The 26,708-nt window shown below is 38.9% G+C and overlaps 1 protein-coding gene across 3 annotated transcripts in view; it reads left to right on the forward strand.

The window, feature by feature from the left end:
• Positions 1-11,599, forward strand: part of LOC114613341 (armadillo-like helical domain-containing protein 4) — a 100,730-nt gene extending 89,131 nt beyond the window's left edge. For 2 of the 3 annotated variants that reach the window (XM_028758617.1, XM_028758619.1), the window contains exons 7-8: positions 10,876-11,010; positions 11,206-11,599. In XM_028758617.1, coding sequence (XP_028614450.1) covers positions 10,876-11,010; positions 11,206-11,274 — 204 coding nt within the window. In that variant the 3' untranslated portion in view covers positions 11,275-11,599. The remainder of the gene's footprint in view (positions 1-10,875; positions 11,011-11,205) is intronic. The other variant, XM_028758618.1, reaches the window with a different exon arrangement.
• Positions 11,600-26,708: the final 15,109 nt, after the last annotated feature.

Here is a 26,708-nt window from a genome sequence, read left to right on the forward strand (position 1 = left end):
CTCTCTACCTTATTCTTTTGAAGAATGATCTCTCACTGAACCTACAGCTGGTGGGTTTGAGGTACACTGGCAGCCAATAAACCCCAGAAATTCTCCGAACACCACCTTGCACAGCACTGAGGTTACAGGCATGTTGAGAGACCCGACATCCAATTGCAATGTGGGTTCTGGGTTCTGAGCTGTGATCCTGTGGTTTCTCAGCAAGCATCTTCCAAACATTTGTCTTTAGGTTCATTTATTTTATATTGTGTATGAACTGAAGTTACAGGGGGTTGTGAGCCACCATGCGGGTACTGGGAATGGACCCCAGGTCCTCTGCCACAGCAGCAAGTACTATCAATCACAGAGCCTTCTCTTCAGTCCAACAGCAAACACTCTTATCCAGCCCCTTATCCTCAGGTGGTACGCCCAGCTAAATACTGTCCTTGGTCTACTCAGTACAGTTTCTTTTAGGGGATATTGGCGATGTTGTTCATTTGTGTCTGTGAAATAGGAAACTGCCCTAAGTGTGTAGCTTATTTTAACGCTCCCTCACTGGGCACTAGCAAGCCAGCCTGTCTGGATGGTCAGCTGTGGGAAAGCATTTCCCTTTCATACAGATTTGACAAAGTGATTGGCAATGCTCATTTCTTTCCAGAATCATATTTTCATTGTCTTTTGATTTTCAATCCTTTCCAAGTTTTCACATTTGGTTGTAAGTTTAACTGGAACTACTCAAAATATTGATAGAGTCTTGAATTCCTCAGGGTAGCCTATGTCAGATTCTATTAGCACATCCAGCTCAGGTTTAATTGGGAGTCCAATTGCTTGAAAATTGTTTTAATGGTCAGGCAATAAGTTGCCTTCAGTTTTCCAGCCTCAAAACATGTCTGCTTATGGTTTTTCATATATTTTATTTTATTATTTGAGCTAGCTTTCCTGTATTGGAATTACTTGCTACAACTTAATGTTAAAGCATAATCCATAAAATTGCAATTAAAATTATGCTAATACAGTAGTTTTCAGTACCCATGTGGTTTTTGAGAACAAGTTCATTTTGTTTTCATATATATTAAAAGTGATAAAGGAAACTTTCAAGCTCATGAGGTCATTGGGTGCCATTTTTGGTATTTGTTATGTATCTAGTTATGTCAAACAATATGTTCAAATGAACAGAAAGGGGTTTAAAGTATTCTGAGAAAGATATTTTCCAAAATGTCTTATATTAAAATGCATTTCTAAAATATATTATAAAATTGATTAAAATAGAGTTGAATTTTGGCATAAGGACACACTGAGATTGGACCTTGCAAGTTCTATAAGCTGCGTGTAAATGTCAACTCTTGCAAGTTACCATCTTCAGAAGCAATTTAGGAAGACTAGCTACAGTCTGATGAAAGTCACTCAAACCCTTAGAATGAAAACTAGACACATACTTAACTGAGCTCAGAAACCAAACCAGGACACCCCCTTGATCTAGTTTCGTTAAGTGTTCTAAGGTTGGGTCTCTTTTAGTTCCAGAAGCTCTAAACGAGGGTGTTTTCAAAAGTCCTGGCTAATTTCTTTTGGTTTTTTAATTTTCCAATTTTTCTGTGTTAATATTAAGGTAATCATGAGTAACAGAAAGCTCCCAGCTATCACAGCTGAAGTCAAAGGCTTATAGATAGTAGCAAAAAAACAGGGCCTAAACTGTATACTATTTGTAATCTTCATTCCCAAGGGTAACTTATGATTCTAGACTCTATGGCATGTCCAACTTAGCTATCTCCATGCTCTAGCCAGAAATAAGAAAAGGGGACTGGGCAGGGGGTGCTGAGGACAAACCACCATTAAAAAAAGAAGGCGCCCTTCCTCCTCTGCCTGGTCCTGTGGGCTGGGGCAGACACAGAGTTGGTCTACTCCTGTACTGTGGAGATACTGACTCCTGAGTCATCCTAGAGGAGCCACTGCACTCAGAGCAGCCGAGGAGCCACTGTACTGAGAGCAGCTGACACTGAGTTGATCTACTCTTGTCCTGTGGAGATACTGAATCCTGAGTCATCCTAGAGGAGCCACTGCACTCAGAGCAGCAGAGGAGCCACCACAATCAGAGCAGCAGACACCAAGATTAGAATCATAAGACTACAGAGACATCTGGACTCTGAGGAGCTCTGCAACAAGCAAGATAACTGGAAATACAGACTCCAGTCTTACACAGTGAGGGCAGGCAACACTAGAGTTAACCAGATGGCGAAAGGCAAGCACAAGAACATAAGCAACAGAAACCAAAGTTTCTTGGCATCATCAGTTCCCAGTTCTCCCAATATAGCAAGCCCTGAACACCCCATCACACCTGAAAAGCAGGATTCAGAATTAAAATCACTTCTCATGATGATGATAGAGGATTATAAGAAGGAATTAAGTAACTCCCTTAAAGAAATACAGGAGAGTACAAGTAAACAGATAGAAGCCCTTAAAGAGGAATCACAGAAATCCCTTAAGGAAATGCAAGAAAACACAAAGAAGGAATTAAACAAAAACATTCAGGATCTGAAAATGGAAATAGAAACAATAAAGAAAGCTCAAAGGGAGACAACCATGGAAATACAAAACTTAAGAAAGAGGTCAGGAGTCATAGACGCAAGCATCACCAACCGAATACAAGAGATAGAAGAGAGAATCTCAAATGCAGAAGATATGGTAGAAAATATTGAAACAGTTGTCAAAGAAAATGCAAAATGCAAAAAACTCCTAACTCAAAACATCCAGGAAATCCAGGACACAATGAGAAGACCAAACCTAAGGATAATAGGTATAGATGAGAATGAAGATTCCCAACTTAAAGGGCCAGTGAATATCTTCAACAAAATTATTGAGGAAAACTTCCCTAACCTTAAGAACAAGATGCCCATAAACATACAAGAAGCCTACAGAACACCAAATAGACTAGACCAGAAAAGAAATACCTCCCATCACATAATAATCAAAACATCAGATGCACAAAACAAAGAAAAAATACTAAAAGCAGTAAGGGAAAAAGGTCAAGTAACATACAAAGGCAGACCTATAAGAATTACACCAGACTTCTCACCAGAGACTATAAAAGCCAGAAGAGCCTGGACGGACGTCATACAGACCCTAAGAGAACACAATTGCCAGCCCAGATGACTATACCCAGCAAAACTCTCAATCACTATAGATGGTGAAACCAAGATATTCCATGACAAAACCAAATTTGCACAATATCTTCCCACAAACCCAGCACTTCAAAGGATAATTGATGGAAAATGCCAACACAAGGAGGAAAACTACAACTTAGAAAAAGCAAGGAAGTAATCTTCCAACAACCCCAAAAGAAGATAACTATACAAACATAACTTTACCTCTAATAGCAAAAATAACAGGAAGCCACAATCATTTTTCCTTAATATCTCTTAACATCAATGGTCTCAATTCCCCAATAAAAAGATGCAGACTATCAGACTGGATACACAAACAAGACCCAGAATTTTGCTGCATACAAGAAACGCACCTCAGTGACAAAGACAGACACTACCTCAGAATAAAAGGGGGGAAAACAATTTTCCAAGCCAATGGTCCCAAGAAACAAGCTGGAGTAGCCATTCTAATATCAAATAAAATCGACTTTCATCCAAAATTAATCAAAAAAGATAAAGAAGGACACTTCATACTCATCAAAGGAAAAATCTACCAAGGTGAACTCTCAATTCTGAACATCTATGCTCCAAATGCAAGGGCACCTACATACATAAAAGAAACTTTACTAAAGCTCAAAACACACATTACACCTCATACAATAATAGTGGGGGATTTCAACACCCCACTCTCAGTAATGGACAGATCATGGAAACAGAAACTAAACAGAGACACTTTGACATTAACAGAAGTTATGAACCAAATGGACTTAACACACATGTATAGAACATTTCATCCTAAAACAAAAGAATATACCTTTTTCTCAGCACCTCATGGTACCTTCTCCAAAATAGACCATATAATTGGTCACAAAGCAGGCCTCTACAGATACAAAAAGATTGAAATAATCCCTTGCATCTTATCAGATCACCACGGAATAAGACTGGTCTTTAATAATGACAAAACCAATGGAAAACCCACATGCACATGGAAACTGAACAACTCTCTACTCAATGATGACTTGGTCAAGGAAGAAATAAAGAAAGAAATTAAAAACTTTTTAGAATTCATTGAAAATGAGGACACATCATACCAAAACTTGTGGGACTCCATGAAGGCAGTGCTAAGAGGAAAACTCATAGCTCTAAGTCCCTACAAAAAGAAACTGGAAAGAGCACACACTAACAAGTTGACTGCACAACTAAAAGCTCTAGAACAAAAGGAAGCAAATACACCCAGGAGGAGTAGAAGGCAGGAAATAATCAAACTCAGGGCTGAAATCAACCAAATAGAAACAGAAAGAACAATACAAAATATCAATAAAACCAGGAGTTGGTTCTTTGAGAAAATCAATAAGATAGATAAACCGTTAGCCAGATTAACCAGAGGGCAGAGAGACAGTATCCAAATTAATAAAATCAGAACTGAAAAGGGAGACATAACAACAGAAACTGAAGAAATTCAAAAAATCATCAGATCCTACTACAAAGGCCTATACTCAACAAAACTGGAAAACCTGGAAGAAATGGACAATTTCCTAGACAGATACCAGGTCCCAAAGTTAAACCAGGAGCAGATAAACCTTCTAAATAGTCCCATAACCCCTAGGGAAATAGCAGCAGTCATTAAAAGTCTCCCCACTAAAAAAAGCCCAGGACCAGATGGTTTTAGTGCTGAATTTTATCAGACCTTCAAGGAAGACCTAATACCAATTCTCTTCAAACTATTCCACAAAATAGAAACAGAAGGAACACTACCCAATTCGTTCTATGAAGCTACAATTACACTCATACCCAAACCCCACAAAGATCCGACAAAGAAAGAGAACTTCAGACCAATCTCCCTTATGAACATCGATGCAAAATTACTCAATAAAATTCTAGCAAACCGAATCCAAGAACACATCAAAACAATCATCCATCATGATCAAGTAGGTTTTATCCCAGGAATGCAGGGGTGGTTCAATATTCGGAAATCCATCAATGTAATCCACTATATAAACAAACTCAAAGAAAAAAACCACATGATCATCTCACTAGATGCTGAGAAAGCATTTGATAAAATTCAACATCCCTTCATGATAAAAGTCTTGGAAACATCAGGAATTCAAGGCCCCTACCTAAACATAGTAAAAGCAATTTACAGCAAACCATTAGCCAACATCAAGCTAAATGGAGAGAAACTTGAAGCAATCCCACTAAGATCAGGGACTAGACAAGGCTGCCCACTCTCCCCCTACCTATTGAATATAGTACTGGAAGTCCTAGCCAGAGCAATTAGACAACAAAAAGAAGTCAAAGGGATACAGATAGGAAAGGAAGAAGTCAAAATATCGATATTTGCAGATGATATGATAGTATACTTAAGTGACCCCCAAACTTCCACCAGAGAACTCCTAAACCTGATAAACAACTTCATCAAAGTGGCTGGTTATAAAATCAACTCAAACAAATCAGTAGCCTTCCTCTACATGAAAGATAAACAGACTGAAAAAGAAATTAGGGAAATGACATCCTTCACAATAGTTGCAAATAATATGAAATACCTTGGTGTGAATCTAACCAAGCAAGTGAAAGACCTGTACGACAAGAACTTCAAGTCCCTGAAGAAAGAAATCGAAGAAGATCTCAGAAGATGGAAAGATCTCCCATGCTCATGGATTGGCTGGATAATATAATAAAAATGGCCATCTTGCCAAAAGCAATCTACAGATTCAATGCAATCCCCATTAAAATCCCAACTCAATTCTTCAGAGAGTTAGAAAAGGAAATTCTCAAATTCATATGGAATAACAAAAAACCCAGGATAGCGAAAACTATTCTCAACAATAAAAGAACTTCGGGAGGAATCACCATCCCTGACCTCAAGCTGTACTACAGAGCAATAGTGATAAAAACTACCTGGTATTGGTACAGAGACAGGCAGGAAGATCAATGGAATAGAATTGAAGACCCAGAAATGAACACACACTCCTACGGTCACTTGATCTTTGACAAAGGAGCTAAAACTGTCCAGTGGAAAAAGGACAGCATTTTCAACAAATGGTGCTGGTTCAACTGGAGGACAACATGTAGAAGAATGAAAATTGATCCATTCTTATCTCCTTGTACAAAGCTCAAGTCTAAGTGGATAAAGGACCTCCACATAAAACCAGATACACTGAAACTAATAGAAGAGAATGTGGGGAAGACCCTCGAATACTTGGGCACAGGGGAAAAGTTCCTGAACAGAACACCAATGGCATATGCTCTATGATCAAGAATTGACAAATGGGACTTCATAAAATTGCAAAGTTTCTGTAAGGCAAAGGACACTGTCAATAGGACAAAACGACAACCAACAAATTGGGAAAAGATCTTTACCAATCCTACATCTGATAGAGGGCTAATATCCAATATATACAAAGAACTCAAGAAAGTAGACACCAGACAACCAAATTACCCTATTAAAAAATGGGGTATAGAGCTTAACAAAGAATTTTCAATGGAAGAAACTCGAATGGCCGAGAAGCACCTAAAGAAATGTTCAATGTCCTTAGTCATCAGGGAAATGCAAATCAAAACAACTCTGAGATTCCATCTCACACCAGTCAGAATGGCTAAGATTAAGAACTCAGGTGATAGTAGATGCTGGCGAGGGTGTGGAGAAAGAGGAACACTCCCCCATTGTTGGTGGGACTGCAAGATGGTGTAACCACTTTGGAAATTAGTGTGGCGGTTCTTCAGAAAATTGGACATAGCATTACCTGAGGATCCAGCTATACCACTCCTAGGCATATACCCAGAAGATGCTCGAACATATAACAAGGACATATGCTCAACTATGTTCATAGCAGCCTTATTTATAATAGCCAGGAGCTGGAAAGAACCCAGCTGTCCTTCAACTGAGGAATGGATTCAAAAAATGTGGTATATTTACACAATGGAGTATTACTCAGCTATTAAAAACAATGAATTCGAGAGGTTCCTAGGTAAATGGATGGAACTAGAAATTATCATCCTGAGTGAAGTAAGCCAATCACAAAAGAACACACATGGTATTCACTCACTGATTATTGGATATTAGCCCAGAACCTTGAAATGCCCAAGATGCAACTCACAGGCCACATGAAGCTCATAAAAAAGGAAGACCAAGTGGGGGTGATTCAGTTCTTCTTAGAAGGAGCAACAAAATACTCAAGGGAGCAAACATGGAGACAAAGTGAGGGACAGAAACTGAAGGAGGGGCCATTTGAAGACCTTTCCACCTGAGTATCCACCCCATATGCAGTCACCAAAGGTAGATGCTGATGTGGAAGTCAGGAAGTACATGCCGATAAGGGCCTGATATGGATGTCTCCTCAGAGGCCTTCAAGAGTCAGACATATTCAGAGGCAGATGCTCACAACTAGCCATTGAACTGATCATGAGGTTCTCAATGGAGGAGTTAGAGTGAGGACTGAAGGAGCTGAAAGGGTTTGTGGCACCATGAGGAGAGCAACAAAACCAACCAACCACAGCTCCCAGGGTCCTAACCACCAGCCTGGGAGCACTTATGGAGGGATCCAGGGCTTCAGCTGAATATGTAAGAGTGGAGGGCCCTGCTGGGCACAGGTGGAAGATGAGATCCTTGACCTCATGAAGGCTGGGCGCCCCAGGGGGTGGGAATTTTGAGGGTGGGGAAGTGGGAGTGGGGGGGGTAGGTGGGGGTTACATCCATGGAGAAGAAGGAGGAGGGGTAAGGGGATGGGGGGTTCCCGGGTGGGTGGGGGATGGGTAAGGGGATAACATATGAAATGTAAATAAAATATCCAATAAAAAAAAATTTCAGTACTCACAAAAAAAAAAAAAAAAAAAGAAGGCAGCATTCCATCATACTTTGAGGCTCACATCCCCCTATAAGGAGTGTGTTCTTGAGTGTGTTTATGTCACAGTGTTTTAGTCAGGGTTACTATTGCTGTGGTGAAACAACACAACCAAAAACAACAACATGAGTGTTTCAAAATGTATCACTTTTATCATATTTCACATACAGAAAAATCAGTTATATCTTTCACCTCTTAACTGGTATTTTCCTTGCCTTCAAATCACAAATAAATTATAGGATGATAATATAGCCCTCAGCCCACCTTCCAAGACAATAACTAAAGCAAATCAAGTCTTCCTCAGAGCTGCTTATCACCTTATTAAAAAAAATAAAGTAAAATGGCATTAAAGGAAGATGGTATACATTTAGTTTTTTAAGTTATCAATTGTGCCTAGGAGCTCTTCTGTGTTCAGAATCACTGGCTGTGCATATGTATTCAGAAATGGCATACCAAGATATGATTTACTCATGAGCTTCTCCAACCAGTACTGTACAAATTGAGTCTATTCAGGACAAAATGGGTAACAAGCCTAAAATGATGGACATCCTATTTTTTATATAAAAATAAACTATATTCTTCAAAAATATGGGTATCATAAAATGAAAGATGGTTACAAAGTGATGAAAAGAAGTGACTGAGATGTGATTAAGGAATGTATTATATAAATTGTTGGTAGGATCTTAGACTGGAGAAATGGCACTTTCATGAAGGTCATTTCAGGTCTGTTGAAAAGGTACACTATGAATACCATAGAACATAACTAGCTATGTTAAATGAGCTCAAGTCAGAAACTGCAATAAGATTTGATAGCAGAATATTCCTATTCTTAGGAAACACAGACTGAAAAATTAGAGATAAATAGGTCATAGTCTATGCAATTTATCATTTGAGGTAAAATAAAGAAGAGGCTATGTCTACTAATAAAAAATTGAAGGCAGAATATATTAGCAGTTGGTGTATCTAGATTAAGAGTGGTAAAGGTGGGAGGAGTATTATTGGTGCTATTCTTATTTTTATATCTTGTCTATGAATTGTAAATTTTTCCCTCTAACATTTAAGGATTTAAAATATATTATGAACCAAAATATCTGACTAGACATACTTTCATTTATGACTTTGATATATATTCAGAAACATCTGTTTTCAAGAAAACAAATATAGGAAGTTGGGGCCTGTGAAAGGCACTGAGGATGTAGTTCAGTTGGTAGACTACTTGCCTAGCATGTACAAGGCCTTGGGTTCACTCTCTAGCACTTCATTAAACTGAGCATAATGACACACCCCTGTAGTCACAGCATTTGAAACATGGAGGCAGGAGGATCAAAATTTAAAGCTATCTTCTGTAGCTGTACCCAATTAAAGCTACTCAAATTGATAACGGCAGCTGCACCATGTTCCTTGCTACCTGCCCCAATGTTCTGGGTTCCCAAATGAAAGACACACACACTCAGCCTTTATATTTTTATATGACTTAATCAGTTCAGTGGCCAGACCACTTCCTAACCTCCACGTGGCTAATCTACCTCCCTCTGATATTCCCAAGATATTACTTACTAGAATCTATATTCCATCTAGCTTTGCTAGATAAGCAATTAAATACTCAGGAGTTAGGGAGATAGCTCAGTGGTTTAAGAGCACTTGCTGTTCTTGATGAGGACCAGATTCTGTTCCCAGAACTCATGAGGTGGCTCACAACCACATATAACTCTAGTGCTAGGTGATCGATGCCTTCTTCTAGCCTCTTCAGGGAGTTCATGTACTTGATGACACACATGCACTCAGGCACACCCATAAACATCTCACACGCATAAATTACGGAAACAAATCTTTTTTAAAAGGAGAAATAGAAGACTAGTGCTTTCTCAGAAAAACACCTGTGTATTTATTCTAGGTTTTAAGAGTTATAACTGTAATATATTTTTTCACCAGGGGTGTAAGTCTTATGCTCTCCCATGAAAAGGTTAGTATACACACATGTAGCCACAAGGGTTTTACTGCAAAGATCTACCTCAGAACAGGGGCCTTGCTCTAAGATTGAGTGGACCTAACTGTGCACTGAAGCATAGGGATGTCGTGGGATCACACTGTCCTCTCAGGACTGAAGTGTCCATAGTGATCTTGGGTATGCTAGACACACCTGAGGTTCCTTGGAAAGTTGCATGCTGCTGGCAGTGATCTTTGTGCCATTTTTGGCCACTGCTTCCCTGGGACTGAGGACACTCTCTGGTTTTGCTTGCTGGGTACATTGCTTCTCTCAAAGACGCATTTCACATGCACATCTCCTTGTCCTTGCCTTCCAACAATTAACCCACCTCTTCATTCATGCCCTTCCCTTGCTGTTTGCAACACTCTCACCCTCTACACATATGCACTTTTATCCTTCTTTTCTTACTGTAATACAGCTGAGAAAAGTGAGTGCTGAGGGAAGGCAGGGAGGGCACGAGAGTGTGAGCCCCCCTTTACCCTCCAAGGAACACAGTATTCCAGAGGACACTTCAACCCTTTGGCATTCGACTCAGGCTGTTTCCAATTTATTGCATTTTAATAGCCCTGGCATTCTCAGAAGCCCACTCCATCCATCTTTAGTACAAATTATATTTCTGTCATCAAAAATTGATGTTGACAAATGTGCATAATCAAGTGGCTGGAGGGGCCACTAGGTCTGGCTGATTTATTTCAGACCATACTTCTAAGGGATTTCAAATAATAATAATTTTTTAAAAGCTCATTACATTTTTCTGTTTCTTTCTTTCCTCAAAGCAGTACCTTTGTTCTAGGGTCTCTTTTAAATTATAGAATAGCAGATAGAAGAATTCAAAGCATCTAAAACCTCCTGCTGTGTAGCAGGGAAAAGGAACTGAGAACCTGGAGCTCTGTCTAACATCCTAATACACAAGTCTCTCTCCTCTGTCCAGGCAGGATACATGTCTGGAATGCTGGTGCCTGTTGGGGTGGGGATAGCTGGAGCCTTGTTCATCTTGGGAGCATTATACAGTATTAAAGTTATGAATCGCCGAAGAAGAAATGGCTTCAAGCGGCATAAAAGGAAGGTATGGAAGAAACAAAAGCAAACCTAATCCTTCACTGCTTGTCTGATTGCTTGAAAAAGTACAGAGGGTTTAATGGAGCAGGAAAGATTCCTGTTCAAGGTGCTTTGTACTAGCTGCTCCTTTGTTCTTTAGAGTGGGTCTGCTTCTGGGATTTGCAGAGAAAGAATTTAATGCCTTCCTGTTTTCTTTCCCCAGCAGAGAGAATTCAACAGTATGCAAGACAGAGTGATGCTGTTGGCTGATAGCTCTGAAGACGAATTCTGAACTGGACTTGAGTTTAACTGAGATATTCCATGAGATTATTATTTTATTTTCTATTTGAAGGCAAAAAGAAGAAAGAGAATAAATAAATAAGAAAAAACAGTATCTCACCACCTTGCTGCTGCTACCAGGTCTTCGGTCCAGCCCCATCTCTGCTGGAGAGTAGATTTTTTTCTTGTGCTCAGCAGAAAAACTAAGCTGTACCCTAAATGCAGCATGCAGTGTTTGGCTCTTCTGTAGTGTGTATGTCATCAACAAGGGCTGCAATTTAGAAACACGTAGGATATATGTTCAGTGGGACTTAGGTAGAATAAATGTTTTGTATTTTTCCATTGCCTTTTTCTTGGTTTGGATTACTGGACTGAAGTTAATGGTGTCACCGCCAAGGCATTGTTGACTTTGACAGACAAATTCTAAGGAAGAGTAACTTCTCATAATCCTTCCCTACTTTTTTGAAGTTGTTGGCTTTGGTGTACCCTATCTCTGCACTAGTTACCACTTGGAATGATTTCCCCCCCCCCCGAGATATCTCAGCCTATTAGAATTATAAGCAGGTCTGTATGTCTCTTGCATTAAACTTTCCAGCCTCTTAGTTTTAATTATTTTTCTCTTTCTTAGTCTTGCTGCTAGTAAGAAAAAATGCACCAGAAATTGTACATTACACAAACCCTTAACTTTAATTTATGCTTGCTTTCTTAAATAATGTGGCTTAATTCAATGCATATACTGAATGATTCCTATTTGTTTATCATTATGAGATATTCTTTTGCTATATTACTGAAATTAGCAAAGAAGAAATAAGGATGATATCAAAAAGAGTGTGTGTAAGCTCCCAGATTGATTGCCATTGCCGTTTGGTTCTATGTTTACGTGGTCATTACTTCTCCATATCTATGATATTACTATGGAAGGAGTGGACCACCAGTGATCTTGTGGGCTTTAATAGATAAGGCCATCATTCTTTAGAGAAGATGGCTCAGTGGCCAGAGTTCTCTTATACAAAGGATCTTGGGTATCCCTCATGGGGATGATGGACTGTTAGATCCTTTCTCATTTTCCTTGGAATGTAATTTTCACTTCTATACCAAATAACACATTCAGACACCCTCTTTCAATCTGGATACTTGGGAATTTTGGTTCATTGGATTTAGCAATATGACTTGGATCATTTCTAAGGATAGATAAAGGTTACCAGTAATGCTGTGTTTGTGAACTCCAAAAGACCAGTCAGGAACCAAATAAGATGCACCAGAGTCTTTATTCAAGCTAGCTTGGGTTTAACTCACTGCAGACCTGCAGGATGGTTCTGGTGGGGGAAAAGCCCTGAACATTCATTGAAACAAGGTTTAATAGAAAGCAGCAACCAAGGGGTGGGTGTTTCTAGACTGGCAAGCATCTAACTGGGGGGCTACTGCTGGTGCTGGGAGACAAACCACAAACTCAGCTTCTGCTTTCTTCCAAATTGGTGGTTGTTAGGTAGAGAGCATGAGTGAGGAAGGATACATGTTTCTATTCTTCTATTCTGCTGAAGATGGAACTAAAGTAGAGAAGATAAAGAATACATCATCAGTTATATCAGTGGACTCAGCATGAGGACCACCTTGGACCCAAAATATATACTAGCCCTTTACCATGACATTGGTAGGTCCTTCTTTCAAACCAAATCTACTTGATCAAAAAACATTTATCATTAATTTCTGTGTTTGTTAAATGAATGAATCTTTCGCACAAGTTCTTTCCTCCCACACGAATTTAAGTATCATTTCTAGGGAACTAATGGGAAAATTTCATTTTTCATTTTTGAATGCTGGCTATCTCTCAAAAATATTTTTCCTAGGTTTAATTCTTTTGGTCAAGAAATCAAATGTGTAAAGTTGAGGAAGAGAAATAAAAAGTCTCATGGAGCAAATAAAAGCGAGCCATCTATGAATCAGGCTGAAGTAAGAGTTTTTAGAAGTGGAACATGGGTCATGACTCTCCTCAGTGAGTCACAGTTCCACTAGGAGATACACCCTGCTTCTGCATAGGGGATGTTTTCTAAGAGCAGTCTCCTGCTGTGTTCCTCATGCTGGAAGCAAGTGAACATGAGGAGATTTTGTCACCTGCAATATTGACAAGTTGTATATATTGAACTAACAACAGGTTCTCTTAATTCAAGGACGCCTGGGTGATACATGCCTGGAGCTACTCAGTCTCTAGCTTTACATCAGATCACGGCTAATAGTGCCTCTTAAATTGTTATACAAAAAGTTCCTCTTTTGACCACTTTTGGGACTTTTTTTCCTCATACTGGATTGCCTTATCCAGCCTTAATAGAGAGGGAGGTGCCTAGCCTTACTGTGAATGGATATACCATATTTGGTTGATATCTATGGGAGGCCTGGCCTCTTCTGAAGAGAAACAGAGGACAGAAGAGTGGATGGGGGCAGCAGAGAAGTGGGTGGGAGGATAGAGTGGGAGAGGATGATGGAGGGGAAACTGCAGTCGGAAGGTTAAAAAAATAGTCATAAGTATCAGTCACAAATTCACACAGTGAAGGTAACATGTGTGTGAACTGTGCTTTAATAGTAATCTTGGTATCCCCTTTGGCACACATGACTATGTAGAGAAAGGGATTTACTTTGATCACAGTAGATTTCTGCACAAACCTATTTAATTGTCTGTATAAGGAAATGTGGTATAGCTATACATTAGACTGTGACTCAGTCCTAAAAAAAATAAAGGAACCTTGTCACAGTGGCATGGATATTGGAGGACTGTCTGCTAAATAAAATAAACCAGATACATAAGAAGAGCTGCATGATTCCAAAGGATATGAGCTATCTAAAGTGGTCAAATTCAGAAACCCAGGTAAAATAATGGTTGCCAGAGATGGAGGAAGGGAAAGGAAGGAGAAATGAGGACATGTTAGTCAGTGGTATAAAGTTTCAGTTATGAGATGAATAGGTTCCAAGCGTCTGTTGTATAGCATAGCACCTATACTTCACAATGCTGGATTGTACAACATAGCACACATAGTTAAAAATGATGCATTGTACAGCATAGCACCTACACTCAACCATGTCATATTTTCCATTTAAAGTTTGGTTAGAACAGTAGATCTCACAATAAATATTTCTACAATGAGGCTAAGAGATGAAGGAGAGCAGTACTCTCTGGGTAGGGACACTTTCCCTGGTCATTCTACCCAACAAATCCCACCATCTCACTGCCAAACCACAAGCACAGTGACGTAGTACAGAAAATAAAAGCCAAGGTAAATGAAAGAAGCTACTAGGGGGAAAAAGGCTGAGCTGAGGAGAAGGTTTTTTTATCATGTCCCTTATGCTATAATTAGAAGATAATATTTTTATTTTGAACTGCTTTGAGTTTGCTTTCTTCTGTGAGCTGCTGCTTTTACTAGCTGTCAATTTAATTTATATGCAATATTTAGAGTTAATTAGTATCCCAGGGTAACAGATTCTCTTTACAGGGCCTTAACCTTGGCTGCAGCTCATATATTACCTCAATGGTAGTTTTTTCAGAAATAGAAAATACTCATATCTCTTACACAGGTCAAAAATTCTGAGTAAAAATTTAAAGCTATGTTTAAGAACATATTTAAAGTGGTTATAGCACAGTCAATTCCAGGTAATTTGTCATTTTATTAATTACACATTTATTGTGTTTTAATTTCGTTTTACTTTTTGTAGTACTGGCAAATGAAACTCATGACTTCATGTATGCATGGAGTAAGCAAGTGCTGCACCATTCAGTCACACCCTCAGCCTTCACTTTAACACACACAGAGACAGAGGCACAAACACAGATGCACACTCACATACTTGAAGCCTAAGATTTGAAATATTCTAACCATGGAAACAATATGGAATGGTATAAATCATTCTCCCTTCTCTGATTGACTATATATTTTCTTCCTGTAGAAGTCAAAATCAATCACCTTTTAAATCTCATCTATAGAATACACACACACACACCAAATCAAATCATCTTTGGGCATTATGATTTCTCTGGCTATGAAGAACCATCATCAATGCCAGCTGCTGAAGAACAATAGCACTTGGACACGAGACTTACTATATGGCACAGGCTTATAGCTGTGTGGCCTGTTGTAGAAGCAGGCTTTGCTTTGACAAAAGAGAAATATGAAGAGGAAAGATGACATTGGAAGAAAGCAATCTCACCGTTTTCATGTAAAAATGCAGTAACAAGGAAGGAAAATATGAACAGAAAAGGATGGAAGAAAACCCTAATACAAGGCATGTGTATTAAAAAACACCAAGTCATGAATATATTTTTTGTTTGGTGCTAGGGATTTAACCCATGGCATCATGCATGCTTACTAAGTGCTCTAGCATTGAGCTATACCTTCCATCTTCATACTTAGCTACTTAGAAAAACAATGAAGCTAAACAAGGAAAAGAAAGAAAATGAGGACGATCATTAACAGGAAAGGAACCGTAAATGTATACAAACCTATGTGATTTCCATCTTTCTCATCAGAGGAAATTACACTAGGTAGAATGAATATGGCCAGGAAGGAACTGAAGTCCACGATAAATGGGGAGATGGAAGTTGACTGTTTTTTTTTAATTACCTTATTTTCAGTTAAATGTCTTCCTTAATTATATAGAGTTGGAATTACTGAATGTAAACATTTAGGGATAGGAAATAAAGTGAAAGAAATTAATGGTATTAACCTAATAAAAGTCTTACCTGTGGACATGGAGCATTCTATAGGATGCACAGCTCCATTTTGGGGTAGTTATTAAACCAATAAGCTGTGATTGACTAAGGAGAGACATCTCTTTATGTTACTCTGTTAATTACAAATCTTGGCCGTCAACATGGCTGTAAACAACTTGTTTAATTTCTCCTGTAAGCTTTTGTTATATAAATGCACCAGAAGTATCCCATACATGTAATAGTTGCATCTACTTCTTTATTAATTGGCTCAAATTTCTGTTATGCACATACACAGTAAGAGAAACAGAAAGGAACAGAAGAAGAAGGAAGGGGAAGTGGAAAAGGAGGAAACCCGCACAAGTACAAAGAAGATAGTTGTCTTCTCTCTCATTCTAGTTTACTCAAACGCTCAGAATGATATTAAGGTGAACTCTGAAATCTTCCCCTGTGTAAAGCAAACATCCTACTGTCCTTTCTCAAAACGTAGCAGGTGCAGTAGCCCAAGTGATAACCACAAATACAATACACTAGAAGAAAACAGATATTTAGCAAGATAGAATGAAAGTTCTCCCCCGAGACTGTAGTCTACAGCTAAGATGTTCAAGATGGCATTGCCTAAGAGGAGTAACATTTTGTGGGATGGAAATGGATGACCTGAGAGGGAGTAGAAATAGAAGAATAATTTATATCATCAACATGGGAAAATACACTTTACCTTTCTTCACAATGCTCAAGGATTAGGGATAGAGTATAGGAAACTGGCAGGTCAAGAGGGTCAACCCTATTATTTTGTTGCTGTTAAGCAGGAGATGTCATCTACTTGGGTCTTGAAGGAAGAAAGCTGGTATCAAGTCAAGAAACAGTTTTTTGTGATCTTTGAAGCCCAGCGTTTTCTTCTCAAGTAACATAAAAGTAAAAGAAAAAATGAAACCTTGGAAATCTTTCTTCAACTTTATGGAAAAAGATAACGAAGAAATAGATTCTTCGAAAATGGCAAAGATATGATTCCAAGAGACAATTTTAATACAAAACCCCTACTTCTTATTTCTTTATTTGTGTAAAGAGATACAGGGAAGGGGAGATACAAAATGACTTTATAAACAAACTGAATAGATCTCATTTGAAAGGTCTACAAAAGACACATGTGACCTTGGGTTTGGTCCACATAATAAACAAACAAACAACACTCTGTGTCAAGAGGAAGGAGGGTGTCTAAAGGTTTTCTCTTTAGTGAGCAAGAGCAGTGAGTAGCATTATTTCTTTTATGAATTAGCATCAGAAGAACAAGGTGTAATTAGTACATCACCAGAAGAAACTTAAAAATTAATGGGGGAGGATTAAAGAACAACTTCATGCCAAAGTCTATGGGATCTAGAAAAGAAGTATTCAACTCTGCCAAGAAGATCAGGGATGTGTTTCTAGGGCAAATAACATCAAGCCTAGGACCAGAGGATGAGTAAAGGCTAATGAGGTTTAAAAAGGGGGGCTGGTAAGGGGAGAGATGCTCGATCTAGGGAGGTAGACCAGAGTAAGTGAGAGATTATGGGAAATTCATCATTGAAAGGGTGATGGGAGTGGAAGCGAGTACATATGGTAGCAAATATGAGGTTGACCCTAAAAGGGTTCTAGGTCATGCCAAAGAATGGAGCATTTACTTTGAGGATAACTAGAAATTATCGGAGGGTATTATGCTAAGAAATTATATGATCAGATTTGTGATCACAGCAAGGTTTTAGAAATCTGAATTTAAGGATATCAGTCAAGTCCAATAGTGGTGAAGCAATGCAGATAAGAGATGTCTATAGTCCTGATGAGGGTAAAAACGTGCATATGGAGAGGAAGATGACTTCTGTAGGTATTGAGAAGCAACAATACAGAAAAGGACTTGGGAATAGGTTAGAGATGAAAACAAGTTTTTAAAAAATGCTGGATAAAGATGACCTTCGGGGTTTGTCAGCTTTCATAAACTTCAGTTTCTACATTTTTGGAGAAAATTCCAGCATACCGAAGTATGAAAAAAAATATAGCATTTACTTCTGAAAAAAATGTGGAGGCAGCTTCTAGTCTTTCAAAAGTGTGTGTGTGTGCTCGTTCTCTGTGACTTTCAACAATGTGTCAAATCACTTTAAACTAATGAAGCCTCTATTAAACCCTGAAAAAAATTCTATATATTGGCAATGACTTTGGTTTAGCCTAAGATCTGATTTAATACCTAAGATTTTACTGACTTTCTTGATTTTTGAAGACTAGTATGAAAGCCTCTTGTCCTCTGCCAAGAAAACCAAAGTTTAGTATCTCTGAAAGGCTTCTCCTTTAAGGCCAGGCTCTATGAAGACCATGTCAGTGGCTGCTTATGTAGCCTCGGGAGTCACATAAGCTATCCTATTTCTCAGTACTAAGTGGTTTCTGGGGAATTTGAACAGTTGTCATGGAGAGTTATCAAGCATTTTATTTCTCTCTGAATATTGGGCATAAAACAAGTTTACTACAGTTGACATATCAACACAAAAGTAGATTCTGGAGGGTCTTGATGATAACAATACAGAATCAGGAAAACAGAAAACCGTAAGAACTCTGGATCACCCAGTCCTAACCCCAGAGTTAAGCACTGTTACTAGTGTGGTCTATATTTTTCTAATCTTTTATTTCCATGTATTTATGATACAGTAAATACACTTTTAACTTGACACAATATTGAGATTATAATTTACATTCTATGTTGTTAACCTCACTGTGGCTGCCATTTCCCATGATGTTTTTTTAAAAGGAAAAGATCTTGGGAAAAATGATTGTATTGGACATTTCATCATGAGCAAGATTTACATGGCACCTGGTGGTCCATGTATGTCTGCTTTGATATCAGTGTACATAATTGGAAGACTGTAGAACCAGAAATGCATTGGCACATGTGATATCCTTATACCTTAGAGCACTGGCTCTCAACCTGTGGGTTGCAATGCCTTTGTTTCAAAGGGGTCGCCAACACCATCAGAAAATATAGATGTTTACACTAAAATTCACAACAGTAGCAAACTCACAGTTATGAAGACGCAACAAAGATAATTTTAGGATTAGGGATCATCACAACATGAGGAACTGTATTAAAGGGTCAAAGCATTCGGAAGGTTGAGAATCACTGCTCTGGGGGATTAGAGGGCAGATTCCCCTTCTTGCTTTAGTCCTCAAAACAATGATTGTAAGCTTTAAAAATTGGACAGTAAAACTTAATTACCTCAAGGGTAGATAATGTATGAAAGTTCGGGAAATACTGAAAGAAAACAAACTCATTGAAGTGACACAAATTGATTAAAGGCTTGTTCGGTTCAACTCTCCATTCTGATTGGTACTTTTCTGTGTTATCTATTATTTCAGGGCATGCATATCATCTACATTTTATTCCACTTGGCTAATATTAAGTGAGAAAACATTCCTTCCTTGTCCTTTTTCTTATCCTAGAGAAAAGGAGGAGCTGTGACTTTTGTGACCCTTCTGGGTTTAATGCATGAGATCATTCAAGGCAACCTTTCTTCAGCCCTGCTAGATCTGAAGAATCTTCAAATGTCAGGAAGTACAGACATTCCCACCCCTTGAAACAAGTGTCTTACTTTGCAGTTGAGCCTGACTTTAAAAACATCCAATTCTTCAGCCCTTAGTATCCTGATTGCAGGCTGTCTCACCTGAGATTACAGTCATCCACCATCAGCTGGGCACAGCTATAAGATAGCTAAATAGGATTCATGTATTAATAAACAGTGCTTTGTTATTTTCCTTTCTCTAAGAGATTTACTTATTTTGACTTTATGTGTTTGAGTGTTTTCTCTGCCTGTCTGAATGTGTACCATGTGTGTACCTAAAGATGACATTGGATCTCCTGGAATGAAAGTTAAAGACAGTTGTGTTGGATTAAACTAGGCTGGGGTAAGCATTCAGCCAGCTGCTTGGTTTAATGCTCTTTAAAACATACTTCAGTTCTTGTGTTTAAGGTCTAAAGTCAGTTAAATGCAACCACTAGTAGAAGAAATTAATCCTATTTCTAAGTGATGAGAGTCCTTATGTTATTTTCGGGGAATTGTTGATTAGCTTAGTTTTATACTACTTATTTCAAATGTGAATCTCAAAAATCTGAATGAAATTTGATTCTTTAAATTCAACAAAAACAAAGTTCATGAATATTTATTAAGCTTCTTCTGTCGGCCCTGTACTGTGTTCTTAACATGTACTTAACATGGACAAGCTCCCTTAACACAATTGCAAAACCCACTGGTAGGTGCTGTAGGTCAACAGTTGACTCTACTAATGGCATATCTCACTAATGGCAACAATGAGCTAACAAGATAACTATCAGAAAGACCTAATTTAATTTAGTTCTGTAATATTGGAACTGTATGGCATTGGTCTTTAGTCATGGTTTTGATGTAGCTTTTAAGGTATTTTTGTTGTAACAGCCCACCGAACATTGGCTTTGAGAAGGTAGTCCAGTCCCAATTGCTCCAAGGAAAGGAATCACAAAGAATACTACATATTGAGCTATATCCTGACATTATTGAAAGAATCCTCTGCTGAAATAGGTAGTGTGCAATAGACTCACTCTGAATTTAGCGTTAGCTGTTACCATTTACTGGAGAAGTGGTTTGAAGTGACTTAGTCTTTTATCACTGTGAGCTAAAACTAGTTTACAGTTTATAAATACTTTGGTTTTGAAGTAAGCAATAATCAGTGGTGTGATATTTATCCAATGCTGTGAAGCAGACTTCCCTCTTATAATGGACACATTTTAAAAGTTAAGAATGCCTTGTGTTCCTATATCATTGGCTTGTGAATTCAGAAGACTGTCATATATGTTTCATGTCACTCAACATGGCCCAATGAGATTTTTTCCTATCCCAGAGAAGAATTGTCCAGACTGTCAGTATAGAATGCACTACTTCGCTTTAAGTAATGAAATCTGTTTGACAGAGGGGCCATTCCATGTGTTCGACTTATTAGAAGGTTTGTTAGTTACTCTGTTGGGCTGCTTTATTGGGTTCTTACTATCTACCACCCTTCCAAACCTTATTCCACCTTAATCCCTTTCAACTCCCCAACAGTAGGGGCAGGAGAAAAAGAAGGTTGAAGAGAAAAGGGGTATAGACCTCTTTAGACTACTTCCTGCTGATTAGGGATGTCTAGTTCCTTGGGCCAAGTCTAATTTCTGTCTTCCTCAGGATATCTCCAACCAGCAATCCAGCAAAATAGTAAACCAGCAATCCAGCAATAACAAATGCAGCCGCAGGAGCCAGCAGTAGGGAAACAGCATCTGCCTTGGAGTGTGTGTCCTGCTCTATTCAGACTCTGGCATAAACACCCTCTGAAAAGTTCTCAGAATTCCAAATGTAAACATCTACAGCTGGGCAAAAATCATGACCATCCTAATGCATGAGATAAAACATAGTCACCTGTTGTGAAGCAGCTTCTTATCCTGCACCTAGGATTAAAACATAAACATATTTACATAACTGTTTCAGTTAGGGTTTTACTGCTGTGAACAGACACCATGACCAAGGCAACTCTTATAAAGGACAACATTTAATTGGGGCTGGCTTACAGGTTCAGAGGTTCAGTCCATTATCATCAAGGTGGGAACATGGCAGCATCTAGGCAGGCATGGTGCAGGCAGAGCTGAACGTTCTACATCTTCCTCTTAAGGCTGCTAGCAGAATACTGTTTTCTAGGAAGTTAAAATGAGGGTCTTAAAGCCCACACCCAAACACCTACTCCAACAAGGTCACACCTACTCCAGCAGGGCCACGCCTTCTAATGGTGCCACTTCCTGGGCCAAGCATATACAAACCATAATAATAACATAGGTAGATTTTTAAGGAAACCAAAATTCTCATTCCAGTGGTTCCTTCAGGCTCAATCTTCATTTGCCCTAACGGAGACAAAATGTGTTCCCTTTGGAGACAGTTCTGGTAAGGACAGTACAAAAACTAGAGAAAATTATTTAAAATTTTTCTTAGTTTTCTTGTTTCTTAAAGTGTGTGTGTGTGTGTGTGTGTGTGTGTGTGTGTGTGTGTGTGTGTGTCTAAGAGGGGGGGAGCTAGTTTACCATGTTCCTACAGTATAAACTAGAACATAGTTGAAAGCAAAATGGGAACACCAGAACCCCATCAGCACTATTAGAATATTAGAATCCTGGAAACACTGGGTCCCCCAAGGATGCCTGAGAGGAAGTATCTCTGACAGCTTGTACCATCCAAGTCCTCCTTTCCTACAGCTACTGCTATATTGAGCCAGTCTACACAGGCTTCTCCTGTTTGATCTGCTGCAGGTTACTATGGGACTTCACTTGACACTCTTACATGTAGAGCTTGACAACGCAGAGATCTAGCTGGCAGCCTTAACCAGTGGCAATGGAAGCTGGTGGGTAAATACTCCCACCATCTGGTACTCATCTAGCCACCTTATATGGAATTCATGAAAGTTCTCAGAGTATGTACCCTCAGGCAATGCCAACCTGAAAATTCATTCTTTTGCTGGCTTTCTCTTCATCCCTATCTTAATATTTGCTGCATGCTAGACTTTGTCTCAGGTTCCGCCCTCCAGGAAAGTGGGGTGATGATAGCCAGTGTTGGAATTTCAGAACAAGATCACTCGTTGTGGTGATACCAAGTCTCTTGTTAGAGATAGGAGGAGTGGGTATACCTAGCCTGCACTGTCTCAGTTAGTAAGGCTCTTTCTTACCTGTATTACACTAGGATGGAGCTCAGGCAAAAGGCAACACATTAATTTTGGGCAAGCTTTGGTCTATAAACAGACAACATGGAAATTTAAAGAGTCTCCAGGTGTGCTCAGACTCATGGTAACTTTGGAAAAAAAAAGAAAAAGAAGAGATCCTTGACCTCATGAAGGCTGGATGCCCCAGGGGGTGGGAATTTGAGGGTAGGGAGGTGGGAGTGGGGGGGGGGTAGGTAGGGGTTACACCCGCAGAGAACAAGGAGGAGGGGTGCGGGCATAGGGGGTTCCTGGGTACGTGGGGGATGGGGTATGGAGACAACATATGAAATGTAAATAAAACATCCAATAAAAAAAAAGTAAAAAAAAAAGTGTTGAGTCAGTCAATTATCTCCATTGTAATGTTTTTAAATGCTGGTATATGTGGGGAAGTGTTTGAGAATATTCTCTTTGGCAGAAAGTGGTGAGATTCTTATATTCAAGATCACCAGTCAGGCAAGCCAAAACATTGGTCAGAGACAGAACTCTATAACAGATGGTCAAGGAGAAGACGAAGAATGCAATCATGGCCTTGGGGTAGTTCCAATAGCAGTACTTGGATTAATCTTGTCTAGAGATGATGGTTGGCTGCCATCTTGAAGAAGATCCTGAGATAGACCAAACTGAAAGAAAGTTATAAAAGAACTCAAATTGGATCTTTTTGTTTATGCCAGTACTGTGCCATCAAATCTGTGCAAAGGCCGATCACCCCTGCACAGACAGTTTGGCAGGATCTAGCTCCCTGTTGTGACACGATGCATTCTTCGATGACTGAGCATCCCAGCACCACACATGGGGATTAGAAGAGTACTCAGGTATATACAGCTGAGCATGTAGGGAAGTGGGCTACTGTGACTGACTCTCCTGAGCAGCATGAATGACGGATAGTGGCTAACTGCTTTGTTTTCTTTCTCTTCCAAGGTAGACTGTTTTCACTTGCAACTTATAAGGCTCCTTAGAAACCCCTGGAAGCCAGTCACCTCTAACAATAGCCAACTTGATAATGAGTGATCCTTGATAATCTTCCCTCCCCTGATTATGTATATTTTCATTCCACAATATCACAACCAGGGTGTTTAAGCCTTTGTTCTGGGTTCCATTTTGGAGGTGACATAAACTAAGATAAGATGAAAGGAAAGAGGTGAGGGGAAAGAAAGGGGAAGTGGGTGAGCAAATCAAGGTAAGAAACTGTGATGTGCTATTAAACAGCAGGAATTTTTTGGGACATCAGAGCCCAATTTAGTGCTATGATATTTCTAATAATGAAGATGACACTTTTAGGCCACATTTTCCTTGTTAGAGACTCTTTAGCCAGAGGATAGAGCAATTTTAGATCTGGAAGGATCCTTCGATCTCATTCTCGCTTATCTTTTAATGAAAAGGAAGTTTGGGCTTTGAATTTATTATATTTTAATGCATCTAGTAGAAGAGTTTACTGTGTGTCAAACCATCCAGGACTAACCTGAATAATGTTGACCACTATTAAGAGTCTTGATGACAAAAAGATAATCAAATTAGGTTAAGATAAGTTTAAATAAAGTGAAAGTTGACCTATATTTAATAGTAAAAGAGGTAGGACATTTCAAAAATGTGTAGGGCTGAGAACTAACCTTGGGGCTTATTTAAAACAAAAGACTAACTTATAGGCAGGCATGTTTTGCCTGCATCTATTTCTGTGTGCCATGTGCATGCAATGCCTTCAGAGGCTAGAAGAGAATGTCAAGTTCCTGGGAACTGGAGTAATAGAAGTTTCTCAGGAATCATGTGAGTGCTAGGGATGGAATCTCAGTTCTCTGGGAGAGGAGCCAGTGTTCATAATCACTAAGTAATCTCTTTGGACCTTTAATACTGAGGCTTTACACATAGAAGGGAAGTGCTTTCCCATAGAACTACAGGCTCATCCCAGAGGTGAAGATAGTTCCTGTTAGAGAAGCATACTTTGAAGTAGGTAATTTCTCTCTAGTCTTGCTAAATTTTTGCTCACAAAAGAAAAGAACTAACGCTAAATTTTTGCTCACAAAAGAAAAGAACTAACACATTCTATGATGCCAGATGGGCATTCTGATGTCTATTTGATAGGTTAAGAAGCAGAAGTTTAGAGAACATAAATTAATTTCCAAGTTGATTACTAATCTAAGTGGTTTGCTATATTCTTCTCGTACACTTTGCCACATTTCCTGCAGAAAAGAGAAGCACATCTTGTCTCAATCCCCAGGAGTCCCAGAACTTCTAAGCAATCTTGCCAGGGCTCTGGAAGTCCACTGAACTAGGAACATCTCACAGGCCTTCCTCTGGTCTCTATTTGTACAACTCTCCACAAAAGAAATTGTTCAACTTGCCTCAAGGCTAATTAATATGTGTCACTTCCATGTTTGCCTTCCAATATCTCTGGTAAAATTTTCTACCAGAATGTTAGCTATGACATGACAATGGCTTTACTTACAAAAGTGTTCCTATCTAAAGTTAAAATTAAAAATTTATAAGGTGTATTAATTATTATTATTATTATTATTATTATTATTAATTCTGTGGCAAAAGCACTAACAAAAGCAACTCAAGGAAAAAAGTTTCCTTTGGCTTCCTCATCATAGTGGGGAAGGCATGGACATGGAGGATGAGGCTGCTGGTCACATTTTGTCCACAGTCTGAAACCAAAGAAAGACGAATGCCAGTGCTAATCTAGTTTTCTTGGTTTTATTTGGCTCAAGACCCCAGGTAATAGAATGGTAAAATTCATATCAGGGTTGGTCTTCCCACCTCAAAATGACCCTGCCTAGAAACTTCCTCATGGGCTTGCCCATAAGTTTACCACCTAAGTAATTTTAGATCCCGTCAGGTTCACAGCAAGCCCGGTAGTTGTATAAGTCAGGCTCAATCAAAGTATTATTTGTCAATTACTGATATTTTAAAACATCATATTCTTTGTGCTTTTATGAGGCATTCATTCATTCATTCAATACACATGTTTTAAGTGTCTAGAGTTATGATGTTCAGTACAGTAGGAAGTAGCCATATATAGATACTTAAATTTAAGTGAATTAAAATTAAACTTAAAAATTTAAATTTAGTATCTTAGTCACACTAGCCTCATTTCAACTCCTTAAATAGGCACCACATATGGCCAGCAGCTGCCATCTTGGATGAAGTGAATATAGAAGACTTCAATCATCAGAAAAACTTCGACTGGGGTGTTCTGGCCATTCTGGCACAGTATTAAGTTCTAGGGATACATCATGTGAATAGATAAGGCCCCTACTTTATAAGGTAATATTTTGAGGTTAAGATTACATATGTGTGTGTGTGTGTGTGTGTAAATATATAACATAATGAGTGTAATAAAGCAAACACAATACAATGTGAAGGAACACTGAGAAGCACCATTGTATGCAACTGAAATAATGTGTAGACTCCAAAGGAAAATGTACTGAAGGCAGAGAGAACAGGAGGTTCAAGAGCTCTTACAATTATTCTCAATTCAGGAAAGTGGATAGAGTCTGGGGGCTGTGGGCATCTACAGGAGAAAATCAGCCAACAAAATCTGCTACCGTATGAGAAGTATAAAGCAAATGCATAACTGTTTGACTTAGCATGCATCAGAATCACCTAGAATGTGGATGAAAATAGACTTCTGAGCCACACCCACAGACTTCTGGGTCAGAATTGGCAGGGCCCAACAATCTATGTTTTAACATGCTCACAAGAGATGATGATTTTCCTGGTCTGGAGACCACAGGTGGACAACCATGATTTAGCTCACAAAGAAATGAAAGCTTAGACAGACGTCATCTCTAGCCTGAGTTTCACTGATAGTTGCAGAAACAGAAAAGGAAGAGATGAGAAGAGAGAAAAAAACAAGTCTGGAAAATCTGAGATTCTTGAAGACTTTTGCTATTAATTACTTTTTTGCCTCCATATGACAAAATACACACTGCAAATGGCTCAAAGAAGAAAATATTTGTTTTGTGTCATAGTTTAAAAGGGTTCAGTCTATGGGTTGT

The sequence above is a fragment of the Grammomys surdaster genome, unplaced genomic scaffold (assembly GCF_004785775.1).
Source record: "Grammomys surdaster isolate TR1022 unplaced genomic scaffold, NIH_TR_1.0 126198, whole genome shotgun sequence".
NCBI lineage: Eukaryota > Metazoa > Chordata > Mammalia > Rodentia > Muridae > Grammomys > Grammomys surdaster.